Source organism: Gorilla gorilla, chromosome 2 (genome assembly GCF_029281585.2).
Source record: "Gorilla gorilla gorilla isolate KB3781 chromosome 2, NHGRI_mGorGor1-v2.1_pri, whole genome shotgun sequence".
Taxonomy (NCBI): domain Eukaryota; kingdom Metazoa; phylum Chordata; class Mammalia; order Primates; family Hominidae; genus Gorilla; species Gorilla gorilla.
This window is the reverse complement of record NC_086017.1, coordinates 182,541,122-182,556,529: the sequence shown is the minus strand read 5'-3', so window position 1 is coordinate 182,556,529 and position 15,408 is coordinate 182,541,122. Positions and strand designations below refer to the sequence as shown.

Below are 15,408 nucleotides of genomic sequence, written 5' to 3'. Positions count from 1 at the left end.
GCCTCTATTTTCTTCGGCTAATGAATCCAAACAACTCCCCATTCCTTACTTTGTTCCCTGAGTTCTCTGGCTTTAAAAACCCACTCAGCCAAGCCTCTCAACTCCATTTTTGGCACTTTCTCCCACCCAAGAGCCAGTACCAGGCATGGCAAACCAACTCATTTAGCTTGGAGCTCTCAGGCAGCCCACACATTAAGGGAAATACGACAAGTTCTGTACTTGTATGGTTTCCTTAAGATAAAAAGCACAACACAAGTGGAAAGAACTTTGAATGTCTGGGACACAATATGGTATAGTAGAAGAAACAGTATATGGGGAATCTGGTGGGAGACAATACTGATAAATAAGGCCTTGCTTTTTTTTTTTTTCTTTTTTTAGCACAAAGTCTTCAGTCCCCAAAGCCCTTTCCTGTGCTAAGTCTGTGACACTGAGCAAGTCACATAGTGTTTCTGGACCTTGGTTTCCTTATCTGTAAAATGAGGGGGTTGGAGTTGCTTATCTGTAAGGTGCCTTCCAGCTTGAAAGTCTGATAAGCACTTTTATCTACCCTATGACTTCATGTAAAGGTCCAGTTAGGCTACTCATCCCCTCCCCTAGCTCTAGCTAACCTGGGGTTATGCCATTCAAATATAGGAACATGAAATAAAAAAACTGAAAATTATTTTGCGTGTATGGTGGGGTATGGGACATTTTAATCCTAAAATTAAACAGGACACAGTTCTGTAAAAAAGTTACATGGGAAAAGTGGAAGCACATTGAGATAGCCAGCAGGGAGCAAAGCACCCCAGACTTATGACATAGTCTGGACAGGCCTTGCTAATCAGAATAAATGTCCTTTCATCATTTCAGTTACAGTATGTTTGGTCATTGACTAGGCATGTATGTACTGTTGCAGGATACTAGGTTAGATCCTAAAAATATTGAGGGGAAAGCAAGCTGAAAACTCAATTACTTGGCCAGAATACAATTACATTTAAAACCGCTTTAGGATTTAAGAAGATTAAGCAACTTCCAAAAAAATAGGATAAACAATTAAACTTTTACAATAAATATTGAAGGATTAAAGCTGTATATTAAAATTTCTATGCATACTTGTTAGGAAATTCTCAAGGAATGAAAACAGAAAATGCTGTTTTGAAAGTGCTTGCCAAATTTTTAGCAAAAATAGTTTTCTGCATTTAGGGAAAGTGTAATACTGGTATTTTAGATAGAGTGTTGTGTTTGCCTTTGAGTTTAAATAGTACCAGATAATTAAGAAAATTGCTCCAAACCTATTTAATACAAAAGAGATGTAATCACTTGCCATTATTATCCCAAAAGCACTAGGCTTTTAAAGAAAACTCTCTATCTACCTATCAATGAGAAACAAGAAATAAAAACAATAAAACCACTGTTTTATTTTTATTTTTCTATTTTGGGATTTACTTCAGGCAGTTCAACTCCAGGGACCATGCTCTTCACCTCAGATCACATTATATGGAAGACAGCACATGGAAGTTCAGGCTCCTTCAGGCAGTCTGAGGTCCAGCACAAAATTGGAAAGAAGAAGGGTAAGAGGTAAGACCAATTGGAAAATAATGAAGAATGCTACCAATGGACAGAAATAGAGTCTTCGTAAGGCAGCAGTAATGTCAGTGAAAAACAGCAGTAATGTCAGTGAAGGCTGCCGGGGAGCTGGAAGGGTAGACTAATTGAACAAAGGAAAATTGGAGCTTTATTTTCTAAAGAAGAGCTGTTCAAGATGATGATAAATTCTTGGGTGGGCCTCTGGGAGTAACTTTAAGTATAATGAGAAACTAAAGTCATTCTAGTGAAAAAGTTTCAATAATTGAGAATTACAGATTTAGATGGATCTGTTACATGAATGTTGAAATCTACTAATAATATGGTATGTATGATTGTTGCTTTTGGGAAATTATAAAAAGCGTACTTTTTGGCCTGGTCCAATGTTGTTAATTTTCTGTGAGAGATTTGAAAAGCATCCACATTCTTAATTTATTGGGGTTGTTTTGCTTTGTTTCTACAAATTCTGATAGCTTCTGTCTTTTAATAAGGAAGTTTAAATATTTATACTTATTCTGATATGTTTGTGCTTATGCCAGCTACATTATTCTTTGGTTACAAGCAAAAGCAGAAACCAACTCTCGCTAACGTGAGCAAAGGGGAGAATGCTGAGGACACAGAATTGATGGTAAGGCTTGAAGAATATGGTAGGCTTTAGTTTCCAAAAATACTGCAATAGTATCTTCCATCCCACATGCTCTTCTTCAGTGCAACTTAGATAATCCTCTTATTGAAAGGTGGCATCTCTGCATCCTCCTCTTGAATCCGGGTAGATTCATGACAGTGGTGGAAATGAAGTCGCATGACTTCTGAGGCTAGGTCAGAAAAGGAAATACAGCTTCTACCTGGTTCTCATGGGATGCTTGTTCTTGCAACTCAGACACTATGCCATGAAGAAGCTCCAACAGACCGTGGAGAGACCCACTCGGAGAGGAAGAGAAGCTCCCAGCCATCAGCCCTGGCTGAGCACTCCTGATAGCCTAACACCACACTTGCTAGGCATGTGAGCAAGCCATTTTGGAAGTGGGTCCTCCAGCCCTACCTCATGCTCTGTGGAGCAAATGAGGCTTCCCCACGAAATCCTGCCCAAATTACACATTTTCAAGCTACAGAAATGACTGTTACTGTTTTAAGTCATTGAGTTTAGAGGTGGTTTGTTTGTTATAAAGCAATAAATAACTAGCACAGAGAACCAAGTTTGGAAACGAACAAGATACAAGGAAACAAGTCTTCCTATTCCTCGAACTAGGAAAGAGGAGTAGTCTCTAGTCATACCTTATGGGTAGGGTACCACAACTGGAATGAATTAACACTAATCATTTTCAGCCCTGCCATTCTTCTGAAGCTCCAGGTTTTGGTGAAGGGTCCTTCCACTGTTCCAGTTTCAGTCACCTCCTCACCCTTTGTCTACCAGTGAGCAGAAAACCTGAGTGACAGCCACAATAATCTGTAACCAAGGGAAAAGAGACAATGATTTAAAAATAAAAATGGATAAAAGAAGTTTGTATTCATTTTTTTAAATCACTGCTGTGACAAATCACCTCAAAATTAGTGGCTTTACTTAAATAACACAAATCTATTACCCTATAGTCAGAAGTCCAAAATAGGTCTTTCTGGGCTAAAATCAAGATGTTAGTAGGGGCCAGGCATGGTGGCTCATCCCTGTAATCCTAACACTTTGGGAGGCTGAGGTGGGAGGATCCCTTGAGCTCAGGAGTTTGAGATCTACCTGGGCAACATAGTGAGATTTCATCTCTACAAAAAAAATTTAAAAATTAGCCAAGTGTGGTGGCCTGCGCCTGTAGTCCCAGTTACTTCAGTGGCCAAGGTGGGAGGATCCCTTAAGTGCAAGAGATCAAGGCTACAGTGAGCCGTGATCTCACCACTGCACTCCAGCCTAGGAGTGCAGTGACAAGTGAGCAAGACCCTGTCTCAAAAAATAAAATAAAATAAATGAAAAGGGCCTGCTGCAGTGGCTCATGCCTGTAATCCCAGCACTTTCAGAGGCCAAGGTGGGAGGATCATCTGAGGTCAGGAGTTCAAAACCAGCGTGGCCAACATGGTGAAACTCCATCTCTACTAAAAATACAAAAATTAGCCAGGCATGGTGGCACATGCCTGTAATCCCAGCTACTCAGGAGGAGAATCACTTGAACCCGGGAGGCAGAGGTTGCAGTGAGCTCCACTGCACTGTAACCTTGGCGACAGAGCAAGACTCCATCAAAAAAAAAAAAAAAAAAAAGAAAGAAAGAAAAAAAAAATGTTATCAGGGCTGCATTCCTTTCTGGAGGTTCCCGGGGACAATGTGCTTCCTTGCCTGATTCAACTTCTAGTGGCTGCCCATATTCCTTGGTGTATGTGTGCCCCTTCCTTCATTTTCAAAGCCAGCAATGTTATATTTCTCAGTGCCTTTTTCATATTACATCTTCCTCTAACTGTGAGTCCTTTTCTGACTCCCTCTTTTACTTTTAAGGAACTTTGTGATTACTTGGGTTTACTCTGATAATCCAGGAAAATCTCCTCATCTCAAATGCCTTAACTGAATCACATCTGCACAGTCCCTCTTGCCTTGTAAGGTAACGTAATTACAGGTTCCAGAGATTGGAACGTGGACGTCGATGAGGGGCCATTATTCTGCCTACCACAGTATACCAAAGCAGAATGGATACTGGGTGGGCCCCACCACTCTAAAAACTTGTTCTTCACACTACTCATTCTGGTTGATATTTTTTCTTTTCTTTATTTTATTGAATTCATAGTTACTCTTGTTTCATTTTTTTTCCATTCAAGTAGTCTGTACTTTAAACATCCAATTTGTATCTATCTATGTGGTGACCTTATGTTTATTATACATAATTGATATACTTTTCTGTGTTTAGAGATAGTATCTATATACGTCTCCAAATAAGACAAAAAAACTTAGCATGTTTTTCCTCCTCTCCTTGCCTTTTATCTCCTTGTGATAACATCATTTAGTTATAGACTATCATTATTTATTTTTATTAACTAGCAATGATGAAAACAATTAAAAATTTAAAATTTTCTATAACAGAAAGTGGTTGGGTGCAAAAAACAGAATACTCAACTAAAGGTGACTTAAACCATGAGAAAAACTTATGTCACATAAAAAGAAATTCAAAGACAGTTTGTTCCTGGGTTAGTTAATGTAGTGATTCAATGATGTCATGCAGGATCCAGGTTCTTTTCATCTTTTCACTTTTTTTGAAGCACCTCCCACCCTGGTAGGAAGATGACTTCTATAGCTCCAGCTATTATATCCTCACACAACCCTGTCTGCAAATAATGTATTAGTTATCCCTTCCTGCATAACAAATCAAGCAACTTAAAACAACAATAAAGTTTATTATTTTAATAATATGATTTCTGTGGGTCAGGGATTCGGGAGCAGATTGGTTGGGTGGTTCTAGCTTAGGATCTCTCATGAGGTTTCAGTCAGAATCAGCTGAGACTGCAGTCATCTGAAGGCTTGACTGGGGCTGGAGATCCACTTCAAAGCGACTCATCAACATGGCAGGCAGGTTGCATGAATATCTGTGGGACAAGATGGCTGGCTTCCCATAGAGCTCTGGTTCTTATTGTGGGTGATTTTTCTCACCAGGGGGCATTTAGCAATATCTGGAGACGTGTTTGGTTGTCATAACTGGAAAGTTGCTATTGATATCTAGTGGGTTGGAACTAGAGTTACTGCTAAACATCCTATATAGCACAAGACAGCCTTTCACAACATGAATTATCAGGCCCAAAATGCCAATAGTGCTAATGTTAAGAAATCCTGCCTTAGAGCAAGTGAGCCAAGAGAGCAAGGTAAAAGCTGAAATGCCTTGTATTACCCAGCTTTGGAAGTCCTCTGTATTCCATGTTGGAGGGATCCACGCAAGGGTGTGAATACCAGAAAGTGAGGCTCATTGGAAGTCATCTTGGGCACAGCTACCATGGGAAGGAAGCTTTTCCTGGCCATTTCTCTTGTTTTGTCTTCTCTTCCTTCCTTCTTCCTTCATTTCTTCCGATCTTCCTTCCCTATTCCTTGTTTCCTTTTCTTTTTTCAGCTTTCAAAGAGGAAAACCATTTCTTTTCTTTTCCTTCTTTCTTTCTTTTTTTTTTTTGAGACGGAGTTTCGCTCTCGTTGCCTAGGCTGGAGTGCAATGGCGTGATCTGGGGTCACCACAACCTCTGCCTCCCAGGTTCAAGCAATTCTCCTGCCTCAGCCTCCCGAGTAGCTGGGATTACAGGCATGTGCCACCACGGCTGGCTAATTTTGTGTTTTTAGTAGAGACGGGGTTTCTCCATGTTGGTCAGGCCAGTCTCAACCTCCCAACCTCAGGTGATCCACCCGCCTCGGCCTCCCAAAGTGCTGGGATTACAGGCGTAAGCCACGGTGCCCGATGGAGGAAAACCATATCTATAAGCCCTACCAGACTTCTCTGCACTTCTCAGTAGTCAGTGTTGAATGATATGCCTATGTCTAAACCAATCATTAGAAGAGAGAATAGAATGGGGCTGGGGAGAATCTATATGTTTTATACACATGGAGGGTAAATTGTCAAAATCGGTGTTTTACTAGTAAGGAAGAAAGAGAATGGCTTTGAGCAGGTAACAGAGTTTGCTACGTTTGTTTATCACTGTCTTTTGTAACACACACTTTGTTTTTGGATTCAGTTTACTCTTTGGTGGAAGACATTCTCTAAAAGTAATTTCAAGGATGGGCAGCAATCTCAACTCTTACATATCTGAAAATATGTGTCATTATTTTGTACCCTCTCTTAAGTGCTAATTTAGTTTGGTAGTCTAGGTTAAAAACAATTCCCTTAGAGGCTGGGCGTGGTGGCTTGCACCTGTAATTCCAACATTTTGGGAAGCCAAGGTGGAATCCCAGGAGTTTGAGACCAGCCAAGGAAACTTACTGAGACTCCAGCTCTAAAAAAAAAAAAAAAAAAAAAAAAATTACCATGCATGGCAGCACGCACTTGTAGTCCCAGCTCAGTTATTGGGTAGTGGTAGGGTTAAGGTAGTTAAGGTTGGAGGATGGCTCGAACTCACTGAGGTCCTGCAATGAGCCAGCCACACACTCCAGTCTGGGTGACAGAGAGAGACTGTGTCTCAAAAATGAAACAAAACAAGACAAAACACCATTACAATGATTTCCTTAGAATACTGTTCCATTGTCTATTAGCATCCATTGTTGCTGATGAGAAGGTAATCCAGTTAAGATTTACTTTTTATCCTTCATGCTCTGAAATCTTACTGTGAGGTGTTTAAGTGTGTTATTTTTTACCTATGCATTTGGCTCAGAGCTAAATGAGAGCTTTTTACTTAAAGATACTGGAATATTTTCTTTTTTTCATTCTTGTTGCCCAGGCTGGAGTGCAATGGCACGATCTTGGCTCACTACAACCTCCACCTCCCAGGTTCAAGCAATTCTCCTGCCTCAGCCTCCCTAGTAGCTGGGATTACAGGCATGCACTGCCACACCTGGCTAATTTTGTATTTTTAGTAGAGACGGGGTTTCTCCATGTTGGTCAGACTGGTCTTGAACTCCCTACCTCAGGTGATCTGCCCTCCTCAGCCTCCCAAAGTGCTGGGATTACAGGTGTGAGTCACCGTGCCCGGTCAAGATACTGGAATATTTTCTACCATTTTTTGAGTATTTCCTTCCATCCGTTCTCTAGATCCCTTATCAGACGAATATTGGACCTTCTGGATTTATTCTCCATGTTACTTAAATTACTTAAATGTCTTGGACTAGGTAATTTATAAACAACAGAAACAGAATTGCTCACAGTTCTGAGGCCGGAAAGTCCAAGATCAAGATATCAGCGGATTTGAAGTCTGCTGAGGGCTCCTTTCTCATAGATGGCCCCTTGTATGCATCTTCATGTGGTGGAAGGGCGAACAGGCTCCCTCAAGCTTCTTTTCTCAGGGCACTGATCCAGTTCATGCAGGATCTGCCCTCATGATCTAACCACCTCTTAAAGGTTCCACCTCTTAATACTATCACTATGGGGGTTAGGTTTCAACACATAAATTTTGGGAGACACAAACATTCAGATAGAACAAATGCTTAGAAGAATATCTGCAGCATAGTATTACTTATTATTCAAATTTTCTATTCATTTTCATAAAGACAGGGTCTCCCTCTGTGGCCCAGGCTGGAGTGCAGTGGCTTATCTTGGCTTGCTGCAGCCTCAACCTCCCGGACTCAAGCAATTCTTCCACCTCAGCCACCCTAGTAGCTGGGATTGCAGGGGTGTACCACTATGCCCACCTAATTTTTGTATTTTTTGTAGAGATGGGGTTCTACCAAGTTGCCCAGGCTGGTCTCGAACTCCTGGACTCAAACTATCCTCCCAACCTGTCCTCCCAAAATGTTGGCATCACAGGTGTGAGCCACCACCGTGCCTGGCAGAAATCTTTAGCAAAAAAATTAGGTATCATTGTTGGAGTCTCCTTTTCCTCTTCCTCTTTTCTCATTATCCTGAAGTTAATCTGTATCCTTACTGCCTGTATCCATGCTTTATATAGTTTACTACATATTTATACATATGTAAACAGCATATTGTATTATTCGGCAGGTTTTCAAACTGCACTTAAATGGTGTCAGTTCTCTTAATCCTTCAGATTACGTCAAGGAAAAAATCTCAAGTCTTGAATGTCTTTCCTGGTATTTGCTATTCTCTCTTTTTAACAAACTAAGAGTAGGCCTTAGGTTAGAAGCCCAGAGTAGGAATTGATGGCTAGCTAGAATTTAATAATACTTCTTTATTTTCTGTTATATTTATTTTAAAGGTTTCCTCCCCCCTTTTTTTTCAAAGCAAGTGTTGTTGGCTTTCCATTTAGAGTAGTGATTTATGTTTTCTTTTATATTAAGTGTAAGAAAAAAGTGTTGATTTAAAGAAAAATGTTAAGTAAGTGGTAATAGTACAGGCAATACAGAGACATAGGAAAAAATTAGGAAATTTATACTGGAATAGCTCAAATTTGATACACACTTGACCGAAAGGAAAAAGTTCAAGTTCCTCCTTCTCACCTTCCTTTACCAGTTGGAGGTCCCTTTGATACTGCAATCTCTCCTTTTATGGTGTTTCCTGCAGCCCACACCCCTGCCTTCCCCTGGCTGTCTCATCAACTTCTCAGGCTCTTAGGAAGCCCTCCTCCATTTAGCACCTGGCATCATACTGCATCTATAACTTTCTCATCTAAAACTAAACTAAATCTTAATGCCAACATGGCACCCTCATGGCCCAAACAGCTCACTAATGTCAAAAAAGTTGATCTGTTTGTGATGTTTCAAATATAATCACGAGTATAAAATGAAGGCTTTCCATGGAAAAAATATTTAACTCATATTTCCTTATGTTTGCAGTTTTAAAAAAAATAGTTGTTTATAGATCTTAATACTTGATCGTAAATTATCTTCTTTCAACCCTGAGACAATACATTAACCTGTTGTTTAGATGAACGGTAAAAAAACAGGAACACAGAAGAGAAAAACAAAGACAATGATGGGAAATAATCTGTTTTTTTTTTTCTTCATTTCGACGTGGTGGCTTACTGCACGTTACTTACTATGTCGAACCAGATGATTTTACTAAAAAATGAGTTTAGTAATTTAGTATAACACGTTCAAATGTTTACATACAACGTTTACAGGCAAAAGCTACCAAACTGTTGTGGCCATTGAGATGTTGGAACAATTTTCAAGTTTCATGGTGCATGATCCACAATGCATATGAATACATACAATATCAGTAACAAAAACAGTACAATGTACACCAAAGGCTGTTTCAAAGTTCTCTAATGTCTGCAGTCATGATGAACTAACTGCACTGGCTTTCATTCATTCATTCATAAGACTTATTTTGAAGCTGATCTTCACACTGCATGATTAAGAAACCATCAGTGCAGTGGTCAGAATTACATTCTGCTGTTAACAGAGGAGCAAAGAATGCTTTCAAAGCTACTGCTGTATTTGGAAAAAAGTTCAGTTTTAGTGTTTTCTTTCTAGGTATTTTGCATGGCTAAGGCGGGAGAAGAAGGGCTGCGCGGAGATCGGGGGAAGCGACTTCCCACTCTTGATTACAGAAGGAGGATCATGTATACCACTGTAAAACATTCAACCTTTAAATGAGAAAGTGAGTGAAGTGAAATCGCTCTCACGTACATATCTTCCGCGTTACTTCTTATCCGCCAGCCAAACTTTCTCCATCAATCTGGGTAGGTCTGCCACGAAAACGCAGCCTGAAAGAAATGCTGAGTCCTGAGGCGGCGTGTGTTGCCTCACCCAGTGTTGGCTTTGGAGTTACCTGAAGCCTTCTAGCTACTGCACCCAGAGAGCAAGCTTCTCGTTTCAACTCGGTTGTTTCCGTGGGGAATTGCGGCACGAGCAAGTCCTGGGTGTGGCGATGCCAAGAGAGCGCTCAGATCTCCCATCTTTCCCGCTTCTGGCAAACCTTCCCAGCCCCGAATCGGCGAGTGACCAGCACCCGGGATCAGCCGTCCGGCATTCCGGGGACCGCGGGTGGACCCGACCCCGCCGCAGCTGCAAACTGCCGAAGCGCCCAGCTGGGTGCACTGTGCGTGTGCGCTTCTCCCCCACTCTTTCCGCGCCTGGAGGCGGATCCCCTTCCTTGCACACAAGTCCTTATATGCACCGGTTGCACCAGCCCGCGTTACTCCGACCCCACAAATAATTAATGGGGGAGGGAGGGTGTCGCTTTTTTTTCCTCCGGCTTTTTCTCAGCGCGAGAACATTTGAACCGAGGAGAAACCCCAAGATGCGACTGAAGGGCCATTTTGCTGCAGTGCACGAATTGGCCACACAAAAATAGAGCTTGGGTCCCTATGATAACAAGTCAAGGTTCAGGAACAGCCCTTCGGGTTCGGCCCGAGGAGCCCGCAAAAGCCTGGGCGGAAAGGGTGTGCGCCCCTCCCCCCTCCACGCTGGTGCAGAGGGACCGGGTCAGGAAGCGCGGCCTCTCCCCAGTCCAAGACCACGCCTCCTCCGCCTCCCCACTCCCCCTTCACTCCTCCCAGGAAGCGGTGATAGACAGTTCTGCGTGGTTCTCCACCCCCACCCTCCCCCTGCTGAGTGGAGGAGTTGATGTGTCTCATTATAACAGCCAATGCAGCCGCCATCCACGCACAAGCAAAGAAGCATGTCCCATTTAAATACACCCACGCAGCCCCAGCGCCCTTAGCCGATCGGGGCGCTCAGCCCACACGCACCGCTGCTCGGGGCTTGGAGATCCGCGCGGGTTGGACTCCCGGACCCGGCGGACCGACGCGCGGAGGATCGGGATCCGGCGCTGTGGGGCTGGGGTGGGCGGGGGAGGCTGGGCCCGGGGCCTCTGGCGCGACACCCGCATGAGGACGCGAGTGAAATAGACCAAGGTGGAATTTCCAAGGGAAAAGCTTCGGGGTGGTTTTGGTCCATTTCTCCAGCGAAGAAGTAGACATGGCGAGCGACTCCCCGGCTCGAAGCCTGGATGAAATAGATCTCTCGGCTCTGAGGGTGAGCAGGACATGTTTTCTGGTTTCTTTCCAGTGGTTTGGGTTAGGGTGAATGGGCTCGGTGCGTGGACTGGGGGCTGGGGCTGGGGCTGGGGCAGGGGGACAGCAGCGGGAGAATGCGTCGGGGAGGGAACCTGGATTCCCGTTTTGATTCGGGGTTGCTGAGGTGCTCCTGGCTGAGCCCCTACGGCAGGGGCTGTGCGGTACGTGTCTTCCTTTGGCCGTGGCCGAGGCTCTCCCGAGGGCTCGTAGAGCTTATGCCAGTTTCATCTTATACCGGTGTAAGAGCATTAAAATGAAAGGCGTGTGTGTGTGTGTGTGTGTGTGTGTGTGTGTGTGTGTGTGTACACGCCCCGGGCAGTTGTCTGGTGCCAAGGCGAGAGACCCGACTGTCCCTTCTGCAAAAAGAATGCCAGCGTGAATAAAGGCACTGGCCCCTCACGTTTTCCAGCTACCTGCAAGATGACATTGTGAGGCTGGCTGTCCCCGCGAAGCCGAACCTGCCGCTCCAAGGGGGCAGTTATTGCTATGCTGGTCTTGTAGATGGCAACTGCCTCCCCCTCCCCCTTTTCTAGCTCCCGCGCCCGGGCGCCCTCTCAGCGCTCCCTTAAATGCCAGTCTGCCACTCACCTTTATTTATGGCTTTAACTCAGCCCTGCCTGTGCTTTCTGACTTTGTGGCTGTAACGTTTCAGTTTTATGGCTGAACTTAAGCAGGTGAAAGGGATGTGTTTTCTGCTTTTCCTCAATCAGACCGGAACTCCCTGGAGTGTGTGCGAGTGTGTGTGTGTGTGTGTGTGTGTGTGTATGTGTGTGTTTTCCCCGTGTCTGTGGCCAGTCCTTTGTAGAGCACCTCCCTCCCCCCAGCCCCACTGGTTTTCGTTTACCTTCACGTGAATTACCTCAGACGCCGTTTCATTGTATTGACTAAGACATCACTGATATAGAATCCATTTTGCTGTTGTTTTGAGATCAGAATACCAGGAATCCAAGTGCTGCTCCGACGCTTCCCCACCCCCAACTCCCGATCCCAACACACTCCTTTGGGGAAGGGGGCAGAGCTTTCTTGCCATTTTAATTAGATGCTGCCTGCCTGGAAGGGGGTGAGGGGTGGGGATGGTGGCAGCAGCGGGTGTCTGAGAAGGATTGCACACCAATTTAAGGACTGCTTCTTCCTCTCCCGAACCAAAAATAAAATTAAAAAGAAAGCGAGTGCATATACTTGATGTATGGAGGGTGGATGAGAAGGAATTCATGGTGGCTCTCTACAGGGAGACACCAGGATGGATGAAGCATGGAAGTTCACACGCCCTCCTGAGGAATACATTGTTAGATTGATGCTGAATCTTGGGGCCATTTACCTGGATTCCTAGTACTTCTGACATTGCCGCTATCTGCACTGATATATTAAAGTGCTACCTTTGTGATCAAAGTGGTACTTTCTCTTTGGTCTCCTTAATTAAACCTTTTCCTCCACATCTCTTTTAATAAGTCTTTCTCTCTTCGTCTTAATCTGTTGGGCTAAGAGATGAGGTTTCAGCAAGGCAAGTAAGGAGTTGAGAAGAAACAGAGATGCCGTTTGAAATGGGCTGTTCTGATAGTTGGGCAGCCAAAGCTCATTCATGCATTATTACAGGAAGCTGTCTATTTCCCTGGAGTGGAAATGCCACATCAAGAACCGGCTGCCCCCTGCGCAGCGGGGTGGGGTTGTTAACAGGGTGGGTGCATTGGCCAGGTCTGTGGCTTCCTGCTTTACCGACTGTGTGTGTTCATTTGCCCTACTTTCTACGCTGGGAGTTGCTGCCGGTGGGTTAATCAGGTGGATGGATGGCCCAGACTGGAGGTGGGGTGCTGCGAATCGGTCGGAGGTCGGGGTGGGGGGCGGGAAGTGGCAAAGGGGGAAGGGGTCTGAACAATGCGCAGGGCTTGCGGTGATTTCCCTGGGCCGGAATCTCGACCTTGCTCCTCTACTGGAAAGCAGTCTGATGTGATTTTAAGTTGGGCCGGGACTTGTCCCTTATGGGCTTTTTCCTCGGGAAGGTTTTCTGAGATACCAAGCACCGAGCCTGCAGGCAGGGGAGCAACCGGTGAGGGCCCACTGGGAGGGCGACTGCGGTTCACACTTGGGATGTGCTTTCTTGTGATCTGTATTTTGAAAATATATCTTTGCACAATTCACTGAAATTGCTCTTTGTGGCCTGGGCTATCAGCTTAGGGCTCTGCTTCTGTTTTTCTGCCTGCTGGGAGGTGTGGAAACAGAGAGGGCAACAGCTAGCTTGGGGACCAGGAACTGCTGGCTAGAAGACTTAGATGCAGATGTGGAGACAGTTATATCCTGGAGGGCCAGGGTCTTTGACCAGTCTTGTGGGTGAGGCGTGTCTGCTGGAGTGGGTCCAAAGGCCACATAGGTAATCTCCACAAATCAGAGGGCACATCATCTCCACCTTCCCACATTTGGAGAGGTGGCCTCATCTAGATGAGATGTCTCATTTGTTCCTAAGCCCTTGGTAAAGTCTGCCTGCTGAGCCCCTCCTGGGGAATGCCTGACCCCTGAAATGCAGCCAAGGTCAGTGGCTTCTGGGAGAATTTGCTGCAGACTTACCAGTCCCTCGCTGTTTCGGTGGCTCTTTAATGTACACAGTCAATGCTCTTTTTGTAAACCCTGGGCTCAAAGCATTAAAAGCAGATCCTGTCTAGAGAGGCCTTTATCCTTCTCACTTTGGGGGCTTATTGTTCTCAGCCAGTGATTCCAGACCGGACCCAGTCTAAATTTTCCCCAAATAGCAACAATGCATAATTTAAACCAGAGCAACCAATGACAGCACTGATCATTTAAATTATGCAAGATTTGCATGGTTTAAAAGTGAGTGAAGCAGGATCTTCTTTGGTTTGAAAATAGGTACTTTGAATCCAGTTTTAGCCCTGATTTTTAGAGCTCAGAGATAAACTAAATCTTGAGGGATGGGCTGGAATTGTTTTATAGATTCAGAGCTGGAAAGAGAATTGTAGAACACTCAGCCACTCCTTTCATTGAACACTTGGGAAACTGAAGCCCAGAGGCGTGAAGTAAGTTGTTCAAGGTCACACAGTAACAAGGGGAGGGGACAGTGAGGAGCGTGGTTTGAGGAAATAATCTAGATTTCCTGACTCCTCATTCAGTGCTCTTTTCTCTAAGTCGCACTTTCTGTGGTGGAATCAGAAATCAATAATACATTTTCTGCCTGAGTACAAAAGAATAGCAGAAAGGAATAATTTCACCAGGGTCAGGGAATTTTATTTATTGAGAATGGCGAAACTACTTCATGCGAGTAAGCTTGTGATACGTGAAACCATGGAGCTCTAGGCCACCTTTGGAATTCATCTTGTCCAGCCCTGGTTCAATGCCTACTCTGCGGGCAAACGACTGTCTGAAATCACCTAGGACACATGGTTGTCCTGCACAGGTAACCTCTCTGAGTAACCTGTGTCCATCAGAGCATGTCTCAAGGGGTCAGTATAAACATACACGTTATTCAGATGGCTCTGCATGTGAGGTTTATAGAGTTGTGTGTATGTTTTGTATTATCTATGTGGATACATATATTATGTGTAGTATTATGGATATAAACTGTATCCATGTGGGTGTATGAAAATGTGTGTATACATACATAGGCTACAGCAAACAATTTACTCATTCAAACCTGGGGCTTGAGTCATTCTTGCTTCAAGACAACTCAGTATTAAAAGAGATGAAACTTGCCACCAGTGTGCTTTATTACATATGAGGTGAGCTCAGCCCAGAAAGCTTTTTGGAGATTAGCATATTTCTGGACCTAAGCACCTTGGCTGTCCTTAACTTGGCCCACAGGGTAAGGCATTCAAGGCCAGGAGTTGGCTGCTGCTGACCTCATACTCTCAGCTTCTGCCAGGACTCACATACACTTTTGTATTTGAACAAAATTAGATGACCTACGCTTGTCTTTCCCCTTACCCCTCATTCCCTAGCCATTCCTTTCTCCATTGAAACCCAGATTTAAGAATTGACCTCATCTGAAAGCCTTGCATACATCCCTTTGCTACACTTTTCATGCTCATGTTTTACTTGGTGTGTGATTTCCTTTCTGCTTCTTTACTAAACCGTGGACTTCTTGAGGGCAGAGGCTAGATCTTGTTCATCTTTGGAGCCATAGTCTCCATTAGTTGGATGAATGAGTACGTGAATGAATGCATGAATGAATGGAGTGGAATGAACCCTGTCTCCCCAGTTCTATGTCCACCTCTTATTCGTTCTGTGACTTTGGGTAGGTCATTTAACCATAGTTAATAAGAATGATCACAA

The 15,408-nt window shown here is 44.1% G+C and overlaps 1 protein-coding gene and 1 long non-coding RNA gene across 18 annotated transcripts in view; one reads left to right on the top strand and one right to left on the bottom strand.

Annotated features, from left to right (window-relative positions):
* Positions 1-1,322: 1,322 nt before the first annotated feature.
* LOC134758116 (uncharacterized) lies at positions 1,323-10,572 on the bottom strand. The gene is made up of 3 exons (XR_010133003.1): positions 9,743-10,572; positions 2,839-3,010; positions 1,323-2,378 (listed from the first exon to the last, which is right to left on the bottom strand). It is a non-coding gene; the product is annotated as an uncharacterized lncRNA (long non-coding RNA).
* A 72-nt stretch (positions 10,573-10,644) lies between these two features.
* TNIK (TRAF2 and NCK interacting kinase) overlaps positions 10,645-15,408 on the top strand; it is a 398,334-nt gene continuing 393,570 nt past the window's right edge. For 14 of the 17 annotated variants that reach the window (XM_055381466.2, XM_055381465.2, XM_019024031.3 and 11 more), the window contains exon 1: positions 10,653-11,092. In XM_055381466.2, the coding sequence (XP_055237441.1) occupies positions 11,036-11,092 (57 nt within the window). In that variant the 5' untranslated portion in view covers positions 10,653-11,035. Of the gene's footprint in view, positions 11,093-12,863; positions 12,934-15,408 lie in introns of those variants that run through there. The other 3 variants (XM_019024032.3, XM_063704353.1, XM_055381461.2) reach the window with 3 other exon arrangements.